At 37.1% G+C, this 18,109-nt stretch overlaps 1 protein-coding gene across 1 annotated transcript in view; it reads right to left on the reverse strand.

Annotated features, from left to right (window-relative positions):
- Positions 1–3,079, reverse strand: part of sdk1a (sidekick cell adhesion molecule 1a) — a 249,518-nt gene extending 246,439 nt beyond the window's left edge. Inside the window, exon 1 of the mRNA XM_041277684.1 lies at positions 2,054–3,079. Coding sequence (XP_041133618.1) covers positions 2,054–2,714 — 661 coding nt within the window. The 5' untranslated portion in view covers positions 2,715–3,079. The remainder of the gene's footprint in view (positions 1–2,053) is intronic.
- Between the last annotated feature and the right edge of the window lie 15,030 nt (positions 3,080–18,109).

Consider the following 18,109-nt stretch of genomic DNA (forward strand, 5'->3'; position numbering starts at 1 on the left):
AGTAAACTTTAAACTTGGAATCAGAAGGACATCCAGTCTGCAAAGCGAGGGCTAAATATTAAAAAATAAATAAAAATAGTCGAAATAAATTATGCAAGGTGCTGTGAATCACACAGGAAAACATTTACTGCAGTACAGTAAATCAACGCGTAAAAATAAACACAGTGCTGTAGTTCTGGTCTACTGAATCTTCGTCTTTTTATGGTAAAAGATCTCACTGTGCACTGCGGTAGCAGCTGTATCCAAGTGTGCCAATAACTTGAGTCTGCGGATCCCAGAGGAACTAAAGGTCAAACCAAAGCAAAATGGGCCTTATGTTTTTGAATGCTGGGCAAGTTGCCCCGACATCATTTTGAGATCTCAGCTCCACTAAATTAATCACGGTTCAACCGTATTTGGCTTGAGAGTCTGAACAGCTTAAGAAAGAAAGTGCTGAAGCTATAGCTTGATACAGCTGATCTGATTGGGTGGTGTTATCATTAACAAAAGCCAGAGGCCACTGTTTAACAAGCCAAAGCCTGCAACATCTTCGGAGACTTCCGCTATCCAAACAGCATCTGCCCTAGTGTTCAAACAGAAAGGCTTCTCATAACCCCTAATCCGAGTATAGTCACTTATCGACCGTGCAAGAGATGGCTTTTAAACACAGATTTTAGACAATTTTGTCTTTATTATGGGTTCTGTAGTACAGACTGCATTTTGGTTGCAAAGTGAGTATAAAGATCTAAGCAAAATATGTATATATAAACACACACACAAACACATAATAGATGGGCTTCAGTGAGGTACAGGGAAATAATTCAATCTAGGGTTTCTGTGACGTCATAAATTACGAGACCGAAGGTTGAGCAATTTATAACGTGTACTACACAACCCATAATAACTGTATACATTTCTGAAGAGGACCATCCCACAGCAGTCTATCCATATGCTGATCAGGTCATGCATCAACGCTGCCGGGATTGTGTTAATGCTCAGGGAGGTCATACCCGATACTGTCTTTGTAATGTTTTCATTTGGGCAGTGTGTCACGTTTCATACTGAAAACTTATTATGATTCTTTGATCTGTATTTTTGTTTGATATCTATGTTTAATATATTTGATTTAATCCATTAGAACTGAGTGTTGCGTTTCTTTTGTGCATCAGTATATGCAGTGCAGGGATGGAACTAAGAGTCACATTACATAGCAGTTTGATCCATTTCTGGTTTTACTAAGACACATCTGAACTTGTTACCTATACACTGTGGCTAATCAAGCTCGTAGTAAAACCTGGAAGTGCTATTCAATTAGAGTCCTATTTCCATCACTGTAGTAGTACAATAATTCAGTACTTACGATTTAATACAGTTAATATATATATATATATATATATATATATATATATATATATATATATATATATTTTTTTTTTTTTTTTAATGAAAGCTACCACTGAATTGAGACACAAAGAAAATGTCACTAGCAGAGATGAGATGTGGCTGCTGTTGCTGGGCACTTTCAAACACATTGCTGAAGGATACTGAAGAGGTGGTAAAAACGCTACTAATGAGCGCATTGCTTGGCTTATTCCCCACAAACTGCCTTATTGGTCCCGCCTTCATGAGTTCTAAAACCTAATTCCAGTAATCTGCCTCAGTCCTGAAGTAAAGCACACAGTTCTGTTACAAAATGTCAATGGCATGTGGAATAACGGTTTGAGCTGGGATGCAATCATACCTCTCTCAAGCTTACAGTTGTTAGAGAGATGTCTCAGTACTTTGCCAATACTGGGAGCACCGCTGAATAAACAGTTTTGTTACCAGCCGACCATGAAGGTGGCTTTTTTCGGTGTCATGTATATAAAAGAGGCTTCAGGGAGAGAGATATGATTAAACGTACCCAACTATACTGTACATTGCAACTGTAAATAAATAAATAAATAAATAAACAGAAGTATATATTATACCAACACATCTAAAGCATGCTTACCACTTGTTTTGACTCGAGTGTGTGTCAACACAGACGCATCACACAACATCACGTCAACATGCTCTGTTTTGTTCGACTTACCTTGTGCCGCCGCTTTCAACACGTGGGTATGAAAAAACAGGAACGCCCACCAACTCCATACATATAATGTAAACTTTCTCCTTCGACTCTGAAAGGAGAAACTGCGCCGTGCTGGTTGTCCACCTGTAAACTCTTTAGCAATCTTTTTATCAGCAGACTGGTCGCCGGTTGTTTTCTTGCTGGTGAGATTCAAACTCAGTTTTATTTCCCCGCTTCTTTGGTAACAGTAAGACGCATTGCAATCCATGTCTCCTGCTTTGGCTTGATATTGACAGGTACTCCCGCTTAAAACGTTTAGGTCGGAGCTCTCCTCATTATCAAAAATGAAAGCACTTCCTCTGCCCCTTGAGCCTGCTCTAGTGTTACCCGTGGTCATCCGGCTGCTGAAGATGCAGGGTGCTTTTTCAGCGTACAGATTACTGCCAGTGTCCCTCGGTCTGCCCGCACACAGTTCATATTCACTTATACATGAGCAATTGTTCATTTTGGTGAAACCACTGGGGTGTTGACGCATTAGACCCAGGTCATCTTCAGCACTCATAAACAGAGCTTTATATGTGGCAGCAGGTGAAAGAGACTGATTGCAACGGGGTTCGTCGCGGGTCTGGTCGTCCTGTCGTTCATTCATTATAAAGGTCCTGTTTTGGCGTACTTTTTCCATGTGAAATCTCTTTATTTTATTTTGTGTGTGTGTGTGTTGATATCCTACAGCAAAATAGCTCGTTAATGCATTTGTCCGTTGTCCATTTTCTTTAAAGCTGATATTCTACCGGTGCGTTTTTGAGGTGCAAAGAGTATTTGTATAGTAGTAGTCCCGAAGTATGTTGTGAAACTGTCGCCAGACCAATAATAATAATAATAATAATAATAAAAAACAGGTTACAAAAAAAAGAGATATATAATCTTCCTTAAATCCAGTTCACATTCCAGATTACCACAATTGCAATATATTTAAATCCAGAGATGTGGCCGCCAGTAAATACATCACAGCAGTTGCCCGGGTTGGTTAAATCGCCTACAAGAAGAAAATGTATGTTAAATAACCCATGATACAGTAGTAGTGGTACAGACATAACATGCTAGATGAACCTGTGCTGTACTCCCGTTGCCTGCTGATCTGTACAGACCTGATCTGCCCGATCAGTTCTTAACAGTTTTATGCACATCTATATAATATAAATGTTTTTTTTTTTTTTAAACCGGCTAAAATGAAACAACTACCAGACAACGAAATATATTAATTGTTTCAAAGTTTAAGAACTCCTCTCGACACTTTTTTAAAATTATTATTTATCTTACCTTATCCACCTGCTGACGAGAAAAAAAAAAAAAAAAAAAAAAAAAAAAAATAAAATAAAAAAAATCCCTCTGTGTGCAGTCAGTCTTACTTATGAACAGTCTTACTATGATTACAGGCAAAAGGAACACTATGCAGACATTTGAAAAGAGCATTTTGTGTACAAACATTAAGCACAAGCTCCTTTGTGAGAGAGCCGACGACTGACCAACCACGAAGTGGAAAACACTAACTTCCATTCACAACAAACTCGCCCCGCCCCTGGCAGCTCATTGGTCAATGGGGGTTTTTTTGGCGATAGGCCCGCCTGCTCCATTCTCTCTGGACACAGACGGAAGGCGGGATTTATCCGAACTGCAGAACACAAAACTCCTCTCTCCCAGACCTACGCGTTCAAAATAAAAAGTTTAAAACTCGTTCAACTGTCAGTGTAAATGCCTGACAACCGTTTTATACTGTTTCATTTATGTTTTGGATAATTATGCAAACAAAACGTTTTTACTGCATGGCTGCAAGCTAATATCATAAAAAAAAAAAAAAAAAAAAGTTTTTGAAAAGTGTCAGACTTGCCGTCCAAAATAAAAACAAATGTTGGAAGGTGCCTCATGCTTCATGCAATAAATACAATAGTGGTCCGCCCACATGTCGGTTTTTCTGTTAGTCATTTCAGTCATTACAAGGTATCCACATAAAATCGACCTAACCCCTTACAAAACAAATCTACTGCAAATTCTATGTAATTCATTGCGGATTTTTTGTGGTGTCTTTCTATATTAAAGTGAACCTAGAATCAATAGGAACCTTTCACTTAACTTAAATATACCAACAGGGGCTGAAATTCCCGAAGCCGCAGGCTGCACCCTGGAGGTAACAATGGTCTTTCAGAGGGGCATTTCCTTTTCCACTATGGCTGAGTCTGCAGTACATATTTTATATGATGAATCAGTCAAGAAAATAAGTGAGGCAAGGTTGGATAGTAAATACGACTTTATATTTTTGGTTTATATATAGCTAGTACAGCATACCTAATATATAAAATAATAAGTGAGGCAAAACCATATATATATTTTAGTATATAGCTAGATAGGCAACCTAAATATGGATATTATATATAACATATATACTATATTAGTATATATAATCTATATAGATAATTGTTTTTTGATACCCCATTATGCTGAAGGGCTTGTGATATATATAGCCAATTTAATCCCGCTGTTTTTGAGGGGAGCGCCATGTGATATATAGGTTACGCCGTTCTCTTTGGGTTTAGAAGGCTTTTTCGTTACAAACAGTCGTTGGTAGCACAGAAGACAGTTTGCTGCATAATCCACTTTATATCCCGCTGTCTTATTTGTTTCAACGGTCGAGCCAGAAAACAGTGACAGTGATGGTTAAACACCATCTTTCTTTTGTAGCATGTTTTCTAATTCATTTTGTGTTAAATCACAGACTCGTTGTTCAGCCATTTTCTCTTGTTGTGAGTGCAGGGGAGAAGGGCGTTCCCTTTAAAAAGGGCGGGACTAACAGTGATGTGAACCAATCACATGACAGACTGAGAATATTGCTCCGCGGTGTAAAGATGTCAAGGCAATAGTTCAATCTGTTTTTGCTCTGATGATGAGGTTTTAACCAATACTGACTAATTCATATATATATATATATATATATATATATATATATATATATATATATATATATATATATATATATATATATATATATATATATATACAGGAAGAAAAAAAGAACGTTCGCTGTGAAAACTACTTTCAGGTCATTAGTCATTGAAAGCCAGACTGTTTTCAGTACCAACTTCTCATCTTCAGCTTTGATGTGTGCCTTGTCATATCATCATAATCATCATCGTTTTGCTCCCCACCATGCCTTTTAATGTGCGTGTGTGTGTGTGTGTGTGTGTGTATATATATATATATATATATATATATATATATATATATATATATATATATATATATATGTGTGTGTGTGCTGTGGTTTAAGCATTAGTTGAAATGGTAAATACATAATTAAATAAACAGATACTACACATTTGCTGGCACATTCACGCTTATTATGATCTCTTGAAAAACATTTATGGGGTGTATCTGCAGCAAAGCCACTGTGCAGATAGAGATGAATAATGTGCAACACAGGACTATATGCATGAAGTGTCAGTGATAAAATACGTTCACTGGCGTGTTAACGTTTAATGTAAGCAGCCTTTTATAGAGTGAGTTGTTTACAGTAATAACTGTATCTGTATTATTATGGGGGTCAATTTAAGGTTTCCCTTGGGAAACAGTGAAAGTGTTTTGGTCAGCACCTGAAAGCTGTCTCGTGCATGGTGTTGATTATTGAATGCCATTTTAAGATTAAACGATACTGAGAGGTGACCTTCATTCTTATAGTGCTAGTAAACTGGGTGTGTTCTAAGTTTTAGTTTCATAACCACTTTTTTTTTGTTTTTTAAATGGATGCAGATGATGAGTGATTTGTTCCAAGGTTAAGCAAGTTTGATTTGTACTACCTGCCAGAGAAGTTGTGTGTTAAAAGTTTTTAGGGAGGGGAAGTGGTAATAAAAATATTGGCACTGTCTGTATTTAAGAAAATAATTTACTGTTAAAGCTTTTAACCTACATTGTTTTAACAATATATTGTAGCTACAATAGCAAGCCTTGTCAACCCAATAGAAAATGTTGTATGCATATGCAAGTATTGCCCAGATTGAAAAAATGTAAATAAAAAAGCATTATTTTGTATTATAATTTGTTTGCATTGAAATTATCATTTTAATTTAAGATCTCTGAGGTTCATCGTTCGTCAGTACCATTAAACACATAATTAAAATAACTGTCTTTTAAAAACTATTTAGTTTCCAATTATAATTAGAACCAACCAATCCACATTTAATTTTCTAGAAACTATACTGTGTTCTGTGCATCACTGCGGAGTTGGGGGTTGTTTGTCTTTTGAACACTCTTATTCTCCGAATCGCTTTGGCAACATTTTTTGTATAAGTTAAAGTTGCATTGAACATACTTATCTGAATAAGGAGACATGCACTTTGTTTGGATAATCGCGTGGCAGCTGTATGCACATTAGCAGTTTCGTTTTTGTGTGTTCAGTTCACTAGACCACAGGTTTATCTTTTTTTCAGTGCTGCAGGCTCAGCTGGAATCTGATATCTTTACTCCATTTAGACCTACATAAGTACAGTTTTACCTCAAGGTGGTTGTCAAGATCTCATCGACAAGTTAACCAATACTAGCAGACTTCAAAGCTGCAATAAATTACATTGCCAATATGGGTGCCATGTTCGTTAAGTCTGAAAAAGCTTCTGTCTTTATTTTGTAGCTGTAATTTCTGGTTGATTGGAATCACAGGAGACACAGCGATTGCCTGCTCCTTGAAAAGGCTGTTGGGAAATTAAAGAGTAAGTAGCAGGATTCTAAAAAATATGACATTACACGTCCCCAGGTGTTGCCACAACTGTTTAAATAACATACCTGTACATTTTATTTACATTTTATTAGCATCCTGACAACTTTTTACACTTTAAAGTCTGTTTCAAAGCACTTTTCAAAGTGGCCGCTCTAGTGCACTGATAGTGTAAGGATTATTGCCCACATTGTTTAGAGGACAGATCTCAAACCCCAGTGCACTAGAAGTGACATATTGAAAAGAGCTTTGAAACAGACTTTAAAGTTATATGTGTAAAAAGTTGTCAGGATGTTAACAATAAAAAGAAAAATGTGGAGCCTTGTGTGAGGTACACCCCGCCCTGTGTGTATGTTGTATTTGTTGTGCTATTATTTAAACGTATGTATTTGTGGACAGGTGCTTCAGGTAGACAGGGAAGGACTAATTGTCTCCCCTGTCAAATTACTTCATGTGTAGAATGTGCCTGAGCCTGACACAAGCAATAGCGCTCAGGCACAGCTGTATTAAAGAGGCAGGAACCTCTCAGCCATGGTTGGGTGCACAGAGAGGAGGTATGTGAGAGAGAGTAAGAGAAAGGTATATTTAAAATAACAATTGCTACTTTACACCAGCACACTACCTGTTGCTTTATTTTACCTCTTTGTTTTGGCCATCATGCCTTTTGTTTTATTCAGTGTTTGTTAAAACCTTTTATTTGCAATAAATACGTGCTTCAACTCAATGTACTAAGCTTGTGTATTTCTGCCTGTTCTCACCACCAAGCTATCCGTGACAGGCCCATTTATAAATAAAATTACAAAAATAAATATATAAAATATATATTACTGTCGGTTTACTACACTGAATTAAAAAAAAAAAATGTTGTAACATTTGTCATCATACTATTCCTAGTATGTAATAATTATCACTGAAGGTATGGGTATGGATTGTGGGTTTTGATTTCTACAAGTTCTATATGAATATGTTTGTATTATAAAATTGCATTTATGTTATTTAAAAAATAAATTTAAATATTTATAATAAATACATAAATAATGAGTACGTAAATAAAAAGATTCGGAACTGCAGACCACAGATCCAAGAGTAAAACCTTCTCATAAAATAATATGAATTGTGCACCCGAACTAAAATCTCACCGGTGGCCACCTTGTAGCGACCTTCAAACTCCCCTCAAATTTTCAGGGAGTTCATACGCTTTCATGCATGCATGTATTAAACAAGTACAGTATAAGATGGTGATATCTGATAGTCTACAGTGTTGTTCTGTTACCTAGGGATATCAGAAGTGATACGATTCACCTTGACTAAATATTAAGCCTACGTCTACAATGCAGACCTGGCTGGGTTTAGAATGCAGTGCACAACACCAGAGCCCAATGGAAATGGTGATCCAATTGAGTGCTGCCTGGCTCAAGGACGACACTGACTTAAGAAATTACTCAAGACAGAATAAAAAAAAAAAAAGATATCTTGTTATTTGACATTGTACATGGAATACAAATAAATTAATTAATACAATTGCCACAAGTAACAGGAAACTACAGGGGTTAAAAAGACAGAAAGATAGGTAGTAGATAGATAGATAGATAGCCAGACAAACAAACAGACAGACAGGCCATGCTGTTCCCCAGGAGTGATGATGGTAATTTGTTCTGCACAGTGTTGTTAAGGTCAATTAAATGAAAATATTGGGAATATAAATAAAACAATGTTTATGGTATCCAACTGGTACCTCCAATGTCAGCAGTTTAGGTGTTCAAAACATATTATGAAATCTAAGCCTGATCACCAATATGCTGGTTCTGCCCCACCCTGGTGCCTTGGTGCATGACGAGAACAAAGACAAAAGTTTGCATTAAGTCTCTGTATTGTGACGTGATTGTTCTATTTAAACAAACAAATACTGTTTGATTTATCGGAGCATCAGCTCTTTATTTCAACTGTACCTAAAACCTCTTAACGTTATCATGTTTACAGTACATACCATCTTTTTGATTACATGGCTGATTCAATAACGCAGCAAGTTTTGCAATGGAACACTGACAAAGGGAATGCATTTTTTTAATCCATTTATCTGTGATTCTATTGTTAAGTAGTTTGCACTGTATAGCGGCAACACACAGTGCTGCCAAAAAGAAAGGACCAGACTGAACATAAACATCCCACATCTGCCCGTGGTTTTAAATTCATGCATGCTTTGTTTCACGCCTGCATCCCATCGATTAAAGTACAACCAATGGCCACAGTCTTATGGTTTTAAACATAAAACAAAAATCTGTATGTTTTCATTTCTGTAGTTCTGGCTTTGACATACTTGCATAAGTATTGTAATTCTCTCTAACAACCGGCTTGTGGGTTTTAAGACAAATATTTGTTAATTCTATGCAAATGATTATGAATACTCTGTGCCTTTCTATAGTGGAACACATAGACTGAGAAAGTGCACACACTTTTTGTTTTCTTTGTTTTCTGCTGGATATGATTAAGCAACAATTCAAGGGCTGGTTAGGTTAAAAAAAAAAACAATGTTGTTCAAAGCGTTATTTATTTATTTATTTTTAAACTTTAACTTGAAGACAGATAAAATAACAATTCTCTACAGGGTAATGTACTTTGACACTCACCATTACTGTTTCTAAAGTGAAACTACACACACACACACACACACACACACACACACACACAGTCAGGTGGTCCTACTTTTGAAAAAAATTTACAGAACTGTTTTAAGTGGAGTGCTTTCAGGCTTGTATCCAAGTACAATATATTGTCATGATATGTGGCTTGCGTAAGTACAAGCAAACTTTTCTCATAATCTTGAATTAAATGGAAAAAAATTGAATAAAATAAAAACAGAGCCCCATGATACCGATAGGTATGCCAGCGCTGGAGGGGTATTTAATAACATGTCCCATTTTGATAATGCAGTATTATAAGGCTATGCGTTTTCTATGATTTGTATTCAAACTTGGCCATATGTTTCAAAATGAGACAGACGGGTAGATGGATGATTAGATAAGCGCTGTTGACGAAAATATGATTTGAAACCTCATATAAACCACATGCTTGCTATGTAAGCCTTGGGCGATCCCTAGTGCCTTCTGCTTAAGCGCCCACAGAATAAGCAGGACCCTTCTGGTAACCAGATACAGCCCTTTTGTTGGCTATTCCAGGTAAATCATTCCCTCCTATTATAGTGTAAGGCTGAGCTGTGATGACGAGGTGTGGGAAAGCTACCAGATGATAAGAGACGTGATCTATGTACAATATATGAGACAAGATAGGTATTGTTGTCTTAAGCATGAGGAAAGATCACAGAGCTGAAACACTGCCTGGGGCCACCTTTTCTTATCCAGCTCAGCTGGTCTGATGCTAGGCTGCCAGTTTAAATGTACATAGGTTGAACACATTTTAAGCAACATGTATCATGTATCACATACTTTTGTGTTAATGGACAATCTGTAAGCTGTAAGTTTCTCAGTTTTATATATCACATACTCACTAAATCAAAAAAAAAAAAAACACGCTGTTCTTGTTTATTCTCCTTTCCACAGTAATAAAACAGAATAATAAAGCACCGGCTATATTCTACCAGTGCAGCAGGTGATGTGGTAGAAGGGCATTAGCACCACATCCTGCTCTCCTTCCTTTGGTAAACGATATCCAGTCGAAGATGATTTAAAAAAAAAAATGTACTGTTTTATTTTTATTGGAACATATTGAAACACTTTACACATTCAGAGCGCATCTATAATTTGTTTTAAAATAGCCAGTTCTGGAAACCCTACCTGAAGGGTAAAGTCACAGCTGGGTTCTACCGAAAGGAACTGAATGACAATAGAACTATAATTATCATCACAAACTAACACAAACATTCTTTCTGCCTTTCTCACATTAACTCTGCCACCACCCCCTCTTCCACCACCTTGCCCGACATTTAATTGGTATTTTTAATGAGTGCTTGGTTCATCACATCTCTATTCTCCTCTTATTAACACCACTGGTTGAGGTATGACAGTCACTCCTTACCACGTCTCCCTGGTTGTGGTTGAAATACAGCACAGGTATTTGAATTACTTTTGCATGTTTGTTGTTGTTATATACTTCAAGAGTAGTTTTAGCCCTCCCTCCATGTATTTATTTCCAAAGCTTGTTTCCATACAGAAGGTCACTATGTTCCTCATACAGTATGCACAGCTATAAATAGTTCTTAAATAATGCAATCTTTGATATGTAAGTGGTAACCACCCTAACATATTACAAAAAAAAGTCTCTAATTACTGTGTATTTACAAAGTAGTTACTTAGTAAATGTGACAGTGTTATTATACAGAGCTGCAATGTACTATATATACTATATACAAAGTCCAATGCATTGCAAATATGTATAATAACATTGTAATTATTTGTAAGTACATTGTAAACACACAGTGATTAGAGACACTTTGTGTAAAGTGTTACCAAGAATACAATAACATGTTAAGTTTCAAACATTTAACAATAGAAACCTAGCAGCATGATACAAAATGTGATGCTTTTTTGTTTTGTTCAGGGAGTATTCAGGGGCAAAATGAAGAATAATGTCAGCAATATACTCACGGTTATCCCACCTGTCTATATCAACCACAGACAGGTGGTATACGCTATCTTAGGTGACTCTCCAGTGTCATAAAAAGCTCCTATAAAACCTAGCTATGTGTTTCTACTAACACAACGTGGGCTGCATCCAGGTGTCCCAATATCCATTCCTGGGATATATGACCCCTTTGTCTATGAAAAATCACTCCAGTGCACGTAAAACCAACACTTGAATGGCTGGATTAAGGGTGAGACAGAACCTGGGCTGTCAGCATTTACAACACTGGACACACTTTAGCACACCTGGATATGCAGAATCAGTAGAAAATATATGTATTGTGTATAAAGATAAATCCTGACTCATCAGAGTTAATGTGCTCTTAAAATCAATTTTTATAACTAAGGATCTGGAACGATGAGGCTTGTAAGCGGGCACTCCTGCACACAAACTGAGCCTGAGTGCTGCACTGTCCTTTCAGCTGTGCAAGTACACAGCGCCTTCTAGAGCATGCATTGTAAACTACAGCTGGAATGTGTCAAAACAAACAATGTACCTGCTTCCTCCAGCTGATGCCACTGTTAGAATAGGTGTGGAACATTATTGTTAAGGTCACTTTGCAAGGCTGAAATAACTCCAGAAAAATTAAACTTGGCATCAAATAATGGGCAACATGATTTCAGGTTAGGACTGCCACTGAATACTGAATTCGTAACACATCATAAGGGCCCACAGAAATGTTCCTGCTGAATTCTAAAACTGAAGTGTGCAATCTCAAAAGGCAGGCCCACAACACACCGATTGCCTATGAGACCTCCTAGCAACACTTTTAGTGAAAATTAAATCTCTATTTTAATTCAGTTTGGTAATATAAGGAATATATAAACTTGAGATTGGGGAAACGGAGGGGGGCATTTTTTATATACAGTATACCTCAAATGTCACTGGTGAAAGCTACCCTGACCTTGCGTTCTGATTTGGCTATATTTTTATTGTTTAGTTATAGCTGTCAAACAAGCTCGCCTGAATCCTAGGATGAAAAAAAAAATCCTTTGAACAGTTGTCATCCGTTTCCTAACAGGTGATTTCTTAAGACAAGCACACTTACCTTCAGTTTCCTCAAGGTTACGACGAAGAGTAGCTGCTGTCAAATCTGGGAGCTCATCTTCCTGAAGCTCAGGCACATGACTGGTTGACCAAAATGATCAAACAGGCCCCTGTGCTGACTAGCTCAACCCTCTTTCACACACACACGTCTCTGGAATTTTTGACTCAAACCAACCACAGTCTGTTCTAGCACTATAGTATTTCATCCAGAGCATTAAACACCTATCTTAAATCCAGAAGTAAGTCTGATTCATCAAGTACCTTACATTAAAAAGGAAAAAAACAAATCTGTAAATGATACAAAAGACTGTAACAAAAACCTAAATTAAGACCCTGGGTTCCTTTTTTTTTTTCTAGGTTTTTTTTTTATTTATTTTTTTAGTTTTGTAACATTAAGCCATGTAAAATAAAAATATAAAACTGTGAAACAAACAGTTTTAAATGTATATAAACGGCTATGAGCAGCAGTGCTTAAGTTGTTTGGTTTTAGTTTTATAAAAATTCAGTAGATTTTATTCTCCTCCAAAAAAAAAAAAAAGTAGGAGTTGCAAAAATTGCATCAAAACTACGGGCATAAAAAAACACAGTAAATAAACGTTGTAGATTCGCACTTAATTGAGTAGCTGCATAGACCACATAACTAAAGCTACAGTGGTGCTCAACAAGTTACAGCTTTACGATAATTACCATTTGCCATGATGACAGAGCTCTGAGTGCAGCTTGACGTTTTATAAGATGTGAAGTGGATTGCTAGATGAAGACTTTCAATGACGGAGGATGAAAGATACATGTAGATCACAGTGAAGGAAGTCTACCTGCATCACTGGGAGACCACTAGAATTAGGGTGTTTTTTTTACACTGAAGCCTACATAAACTATTAGCGGACCCTGTACTAACCGTTGCCCACATCAGCAGAACCTTTACAGCGCCCGCAGTGCCACTGAAGATCATTTAGCAAGGTCCAGCCACACCCTGGTGGTATTATTTCTACAGGCGTACACAATGAGAAGCGATTTGGCAGCTTGACAAAAGCTTCACTCTTAGTGCGAGTAGTTTTCCAGCACGATAAAGCACTCCTAATAAGTACCTTTCAGCCTCTTGTATCAAAACATGTTTGCCACAGCTGATCAATAAAGCCCCATTGAACTGTAACGTCAAATGGTATTTCTAATATATAATTTTCATTAAACGGGCTCCAGACACAGCAAAGTGGACAGCAATTTTTACCGCAGGGACAAAGAAACCCTTTTCATGTTAGCTTTTGTACTTTTCATTCAAAAGTAATGTTTCAGCTAAGGTCAATGGAGGTTGCTGAATGTCGTGTTTTTTTTTTAAAAAAGCAAGAAAAACATAACTGTGTATTTACCTATAATCGACGGATCACACCATTACACGAAGTGAACAACAAAATACCGAAATAATGCTGGACCAACAGGCTGTTATTGCTATGGCTACTGATTTTCTGCGGTTCATGGAAGGAATTGCAGGATTAGGCGTTGGGAATGGAATTAGGCATTTTGGGAATGGAGTTTTGCAGTGTTGTGTTTTCTCCGCAACTCCAAATTGAGTTAATTCATCATGTGACTTCAATCTCGTATGTCTGCTGAAACTCAACATGGCAGCTGCACCAACGAAGAAAACAAAATGCAATGTTTCAGCAAAACACTGAGCTAAAACATTTTCTGATTATGTTTATGAGGATGGTAAGATACTATTCTGCAAATTTTGCTGTCATTCGAGTGATCATGTACGAGTTAATGCTATTAAAGATCATACTGCCAACCATAAACACCTAGAACAAAACATTATGAATACTAAATCGATAACAAGCAATTATCATTTAATATACAGGGGCCTTTTTAAAATTAAATGATTGACCGAAGGCCTGTCTCGTTGTGTGGACATTAAAGGGCACTATTTTGAAAAGCATTGATGTAAACCCCTTCTGTGTACTGTCAAATTCCCTTACTAATTTAGTGGCAGGCATTCAGTCTGCAGTACGAAGGTCCAGACAGAGTGCCCAAGCTGTTTTCTAGAACCAGCTGACCAAATCATGGATGGGTGATCAGTAGAACGAATCACATATTGAGAATGACGATGCTTTACAAATTGGCTGAGTTTGACAATGGTATTACAAGTAAAAATACCAGGTCAATTTTCTTAAACGAGAAGAGTGCTAAAGAGAAAGATTACTGATACCATCAACATAAACAAGCCTGCCCTGCTTTCATCATAGCTGTAGTGTTTAAATATGTTCCTTAGAGAGAAAGCACCTCTAGCAGCATTGATTCTGAACAGGTGGTTCCACATCTCATTAAGGCTTCCTCATGAAATCCCTGGACCCAGCTTGCTCGTTTTGAAGGTAAGCCAGATAAAGGAGTTGTCTTCTGAGACGGTGTAAGCATCAGTTTCAATTAAAAAAAGAACCTAAATCTGTTTCATTTTCTGTCATGTTGTAACACAGAATCGCTTGAAAAATACTGTACCTTGTGGAGTTGAACTCGACTGCATGGTAATGGGGCAGGATATCACTGTAAATATGATGTCATTGGGATCTGACTCGAGGAGTCTTTTCATAAGCACATTTTTCTCTGGAATAGTTAGTGAGTGTGGCAAATAATGACCTAGAACAACAGAGTATCATATAGAATTCATATAATAGAATGTTAATTCAATGTTAGGAAAACGAACTATAGATTACATAATATTGTGGTGAACCTTGTTTCCCGCAAGCAGGGGCTCTGTGAACCTGGGACCCCCCCACTCTGAAGCATAGCTCCGATAACACTGTACAAAAGAGCCGGGCTCCCTTGCTGGAGCAGATACGGGCTTGTCTCTTCATGTTTAGATTGTGTCATCTACCAGCCCTGACCCCTACCCCCGTGCACGCTACAATATATTTGGCTGCTTGATAAAAGTTAAAGGTGGATACAAATCATTTTTCTTCATAAAAATAAGGATTCTCATCTGAATGAATAGGTGATGAATTGATTTTCTTTTTTTTTTGTGTTCGGATAGGAACTAATATTTGTTTTCCTATGTACACTGCTAATTACAGTACCCTCTTAATCTCCCAGAGCTGTTTTAATAAACTAAATACGTCTTACCCCTACTAACCTGCTGTATCTCACAGCTGTATTTGTTAATGTCTTTAGCAAAGTAAATCAGAAGGTCAATAAATCATCCCCGTGGATACGCACCAATGGGATTACTGCAAAGTTGTAAAGTGGCTGTATTTTATCCACTGCTTTGTTCAAGATCATTAAAATAGATGCCCTGGGCCATAGTTACAGAACATTTACCAAAGCATTTGCGCCATGTAATAAAATACTGTCCAACTTACAGCACCAGAAGGAAACTGCGTTATTTATGAGAATCTTTCTAACCTGACTGTTTTGTTTTCTTTTTAGATACAAATGGAGCTTATTTACCAAGGCATAAATGTTTGGTGAATATGGCTGCCATGAAATTGCCACAGTTTTCAGAGGCTAATGCTAATGCAGTCTGTTTTTCATTGGAAACTGGAGCACTATTCAGTATCCATTCATACACTCTATAACCCAAACAACCCCAGTGCCTCTTGTTTAGGTGTTATTTTTGCACACAATGAATTGGATCACCTGGTATTCAAACCAGATTAAAGAGTAATGAAATAGGCACCCTGGTAAGTACATGTAATAAATCAACTGTTCTCCGCTAATGCTATACCCTTTCAAGCCCCTTGTCCTTTGCTTTGTCCCAAAGTAGTGTTAATAAAATTATGTGAAATACAAATCCCAACCACAGGCTTTCTATCTTTTTTTTTCCATTTATATCTGCTCCTATTTGAAAACTAGAAGACATTTTACTGTTTAATTAATGCAAATGGCTTAAGCAGAGGAGACGCTCTAATTAAGTTATATTCTTATGCCTCTTAAAACAAATGGCTTTATTCATGAATCTGCAAATTTAAATCTCCATACAATAAAAACAATTATAGGGCGATTATTTAAAAAAAGTAATCTAGCTTTAGGAAATTATATTGTTTAATTAACTAAGTGCTTAAGTCATCTGTTCATATTTTACAACATAGTTGTATGAGACAAAGAAGACACATATTCTCTTGCTCGAGTTGGGTTTAGTTATTACCAAGGCTGTAAGGGTCACCAAGTTTCCCTATGAAATTAGAAACCCTAACCCCCCACCCCATCCCACCCCTTTTTGATGGTGTTTGTAGTTTTTGAGTGACTCTGGGTTCTGTCACTCAAATACTCACCTGGCTTATGTCAGGATTCATGATCAATGGAATTAGATTTTCAAGATGTATATGATTGATGGATGGTTATAATTACCCATTCATTTAGCCAAGACAATGAAATAGAACTGTAGAACCAAACAAATATTAGACCTCCCCAGTATCAGCCATGCAAAAAAAAAAAACTTTAAATAAAATTTAAAAAGTGCCTTTCTATTTAATATAGAAATACACTTAAAAAACTAAAAAAAAAAACTAACTTAATCTTATGACTGTAATTGTTTAAAATCTTAAAGATACTACTAGATGTAGTGCATTTCATGCCATAGAGAAGACATTATTTGATGCATCTCTTCTCCAATCTGTGCCTGCTTGGGAGACTGTAATGACTTGTGATGCCAATAGCAGCTGCTTGTAATAATTCTCTAGTTCAAAGAGTTGGAGATCAAAATAAAATACATTCCACCTACTATTGGGTCTGATCACAGATTTTTTTTTTTAACGAATGTTCCAGAGTGAATCATATTGCAGCTGCACCTGCTCTTACCGTTACTTCACTGGATGTTACTGAAAGGAGCAACGTTCTCCCATTGATCATCTCATGAATGCCGGGCTCTGAAAGGGTCAGATCAGAGCCTGCACGGTACAAAGCCACTTCAGCTCATATTTCAAGGAGGGAAGCTCCTGTGGGATGGATGGTATTGAGTTTGAGGCGCATTGTTGGGCAGTTTCTGTTAATTGTTTCGCATAATGTAAGGGTTTCTGTCTATTGATTTGCTCTCTAGTTGATAAATGAAAGATAATCTACCCTTGCAGGTAAGCTTCCATAGTTTCCTACAATAGAGATTTAGGAGAAGTGCTTACAGGAAGGTGTTCTTGTCAGGCACTGCACAATCTGGTTCTGTCTGCCACTAGTGATGAATCACTAAACACCATTATGGATTTGTAATGAAATTACAATTCAAGCCACCTAGGTTGCAGTAAAAAAAAAAAAAAAAGGACAAAGTTGTTGTCGGTAGTGAAACAAGAAACATGTAGCACTCACCTGTACACACTGGAACAGCCGAAGAGAAGCCAGCTTAGTGACAGCTGTATTGCACTGGTTTAGAGTTAACACCTTAGCACCACTCAAAATCTATCCAAGTATGAAAAAACTGACAACAATCCTCTTGTTACCTTCACTACAGTAACACAAACATGAGACGATTGCATTGAATTTCAATTGACCATTCATTAATAAGTAGAAGCGCAATTATTTTTACCCATCAGCGCTAATCAGTTCTTAGCAGCTGATTGATCTCAAAACGTTGTCAAGTCGGGTCTTAAAGGATCCCAGTGATTCAGCATCAACAACATGGCTAGGTAACCCATTCCATACTCTCACCACTCTTTCTATAA

The sequence above is a fragment of the Polyodon spathula genome, chromosome 18 (assembly GCF_017654505.1).
Source record: "Polyodon spathula isolate WHYD16114869_AA chromosome 18, ASM1765450v1, whole genome shotgun sequence".
NCBI classification, from domain to species: Eukaryota; Metazoa; Chordata; class Actinopteri; order Acipenseriformes; family Polyodontidae; genus Polyodon; species Polyodon spathula.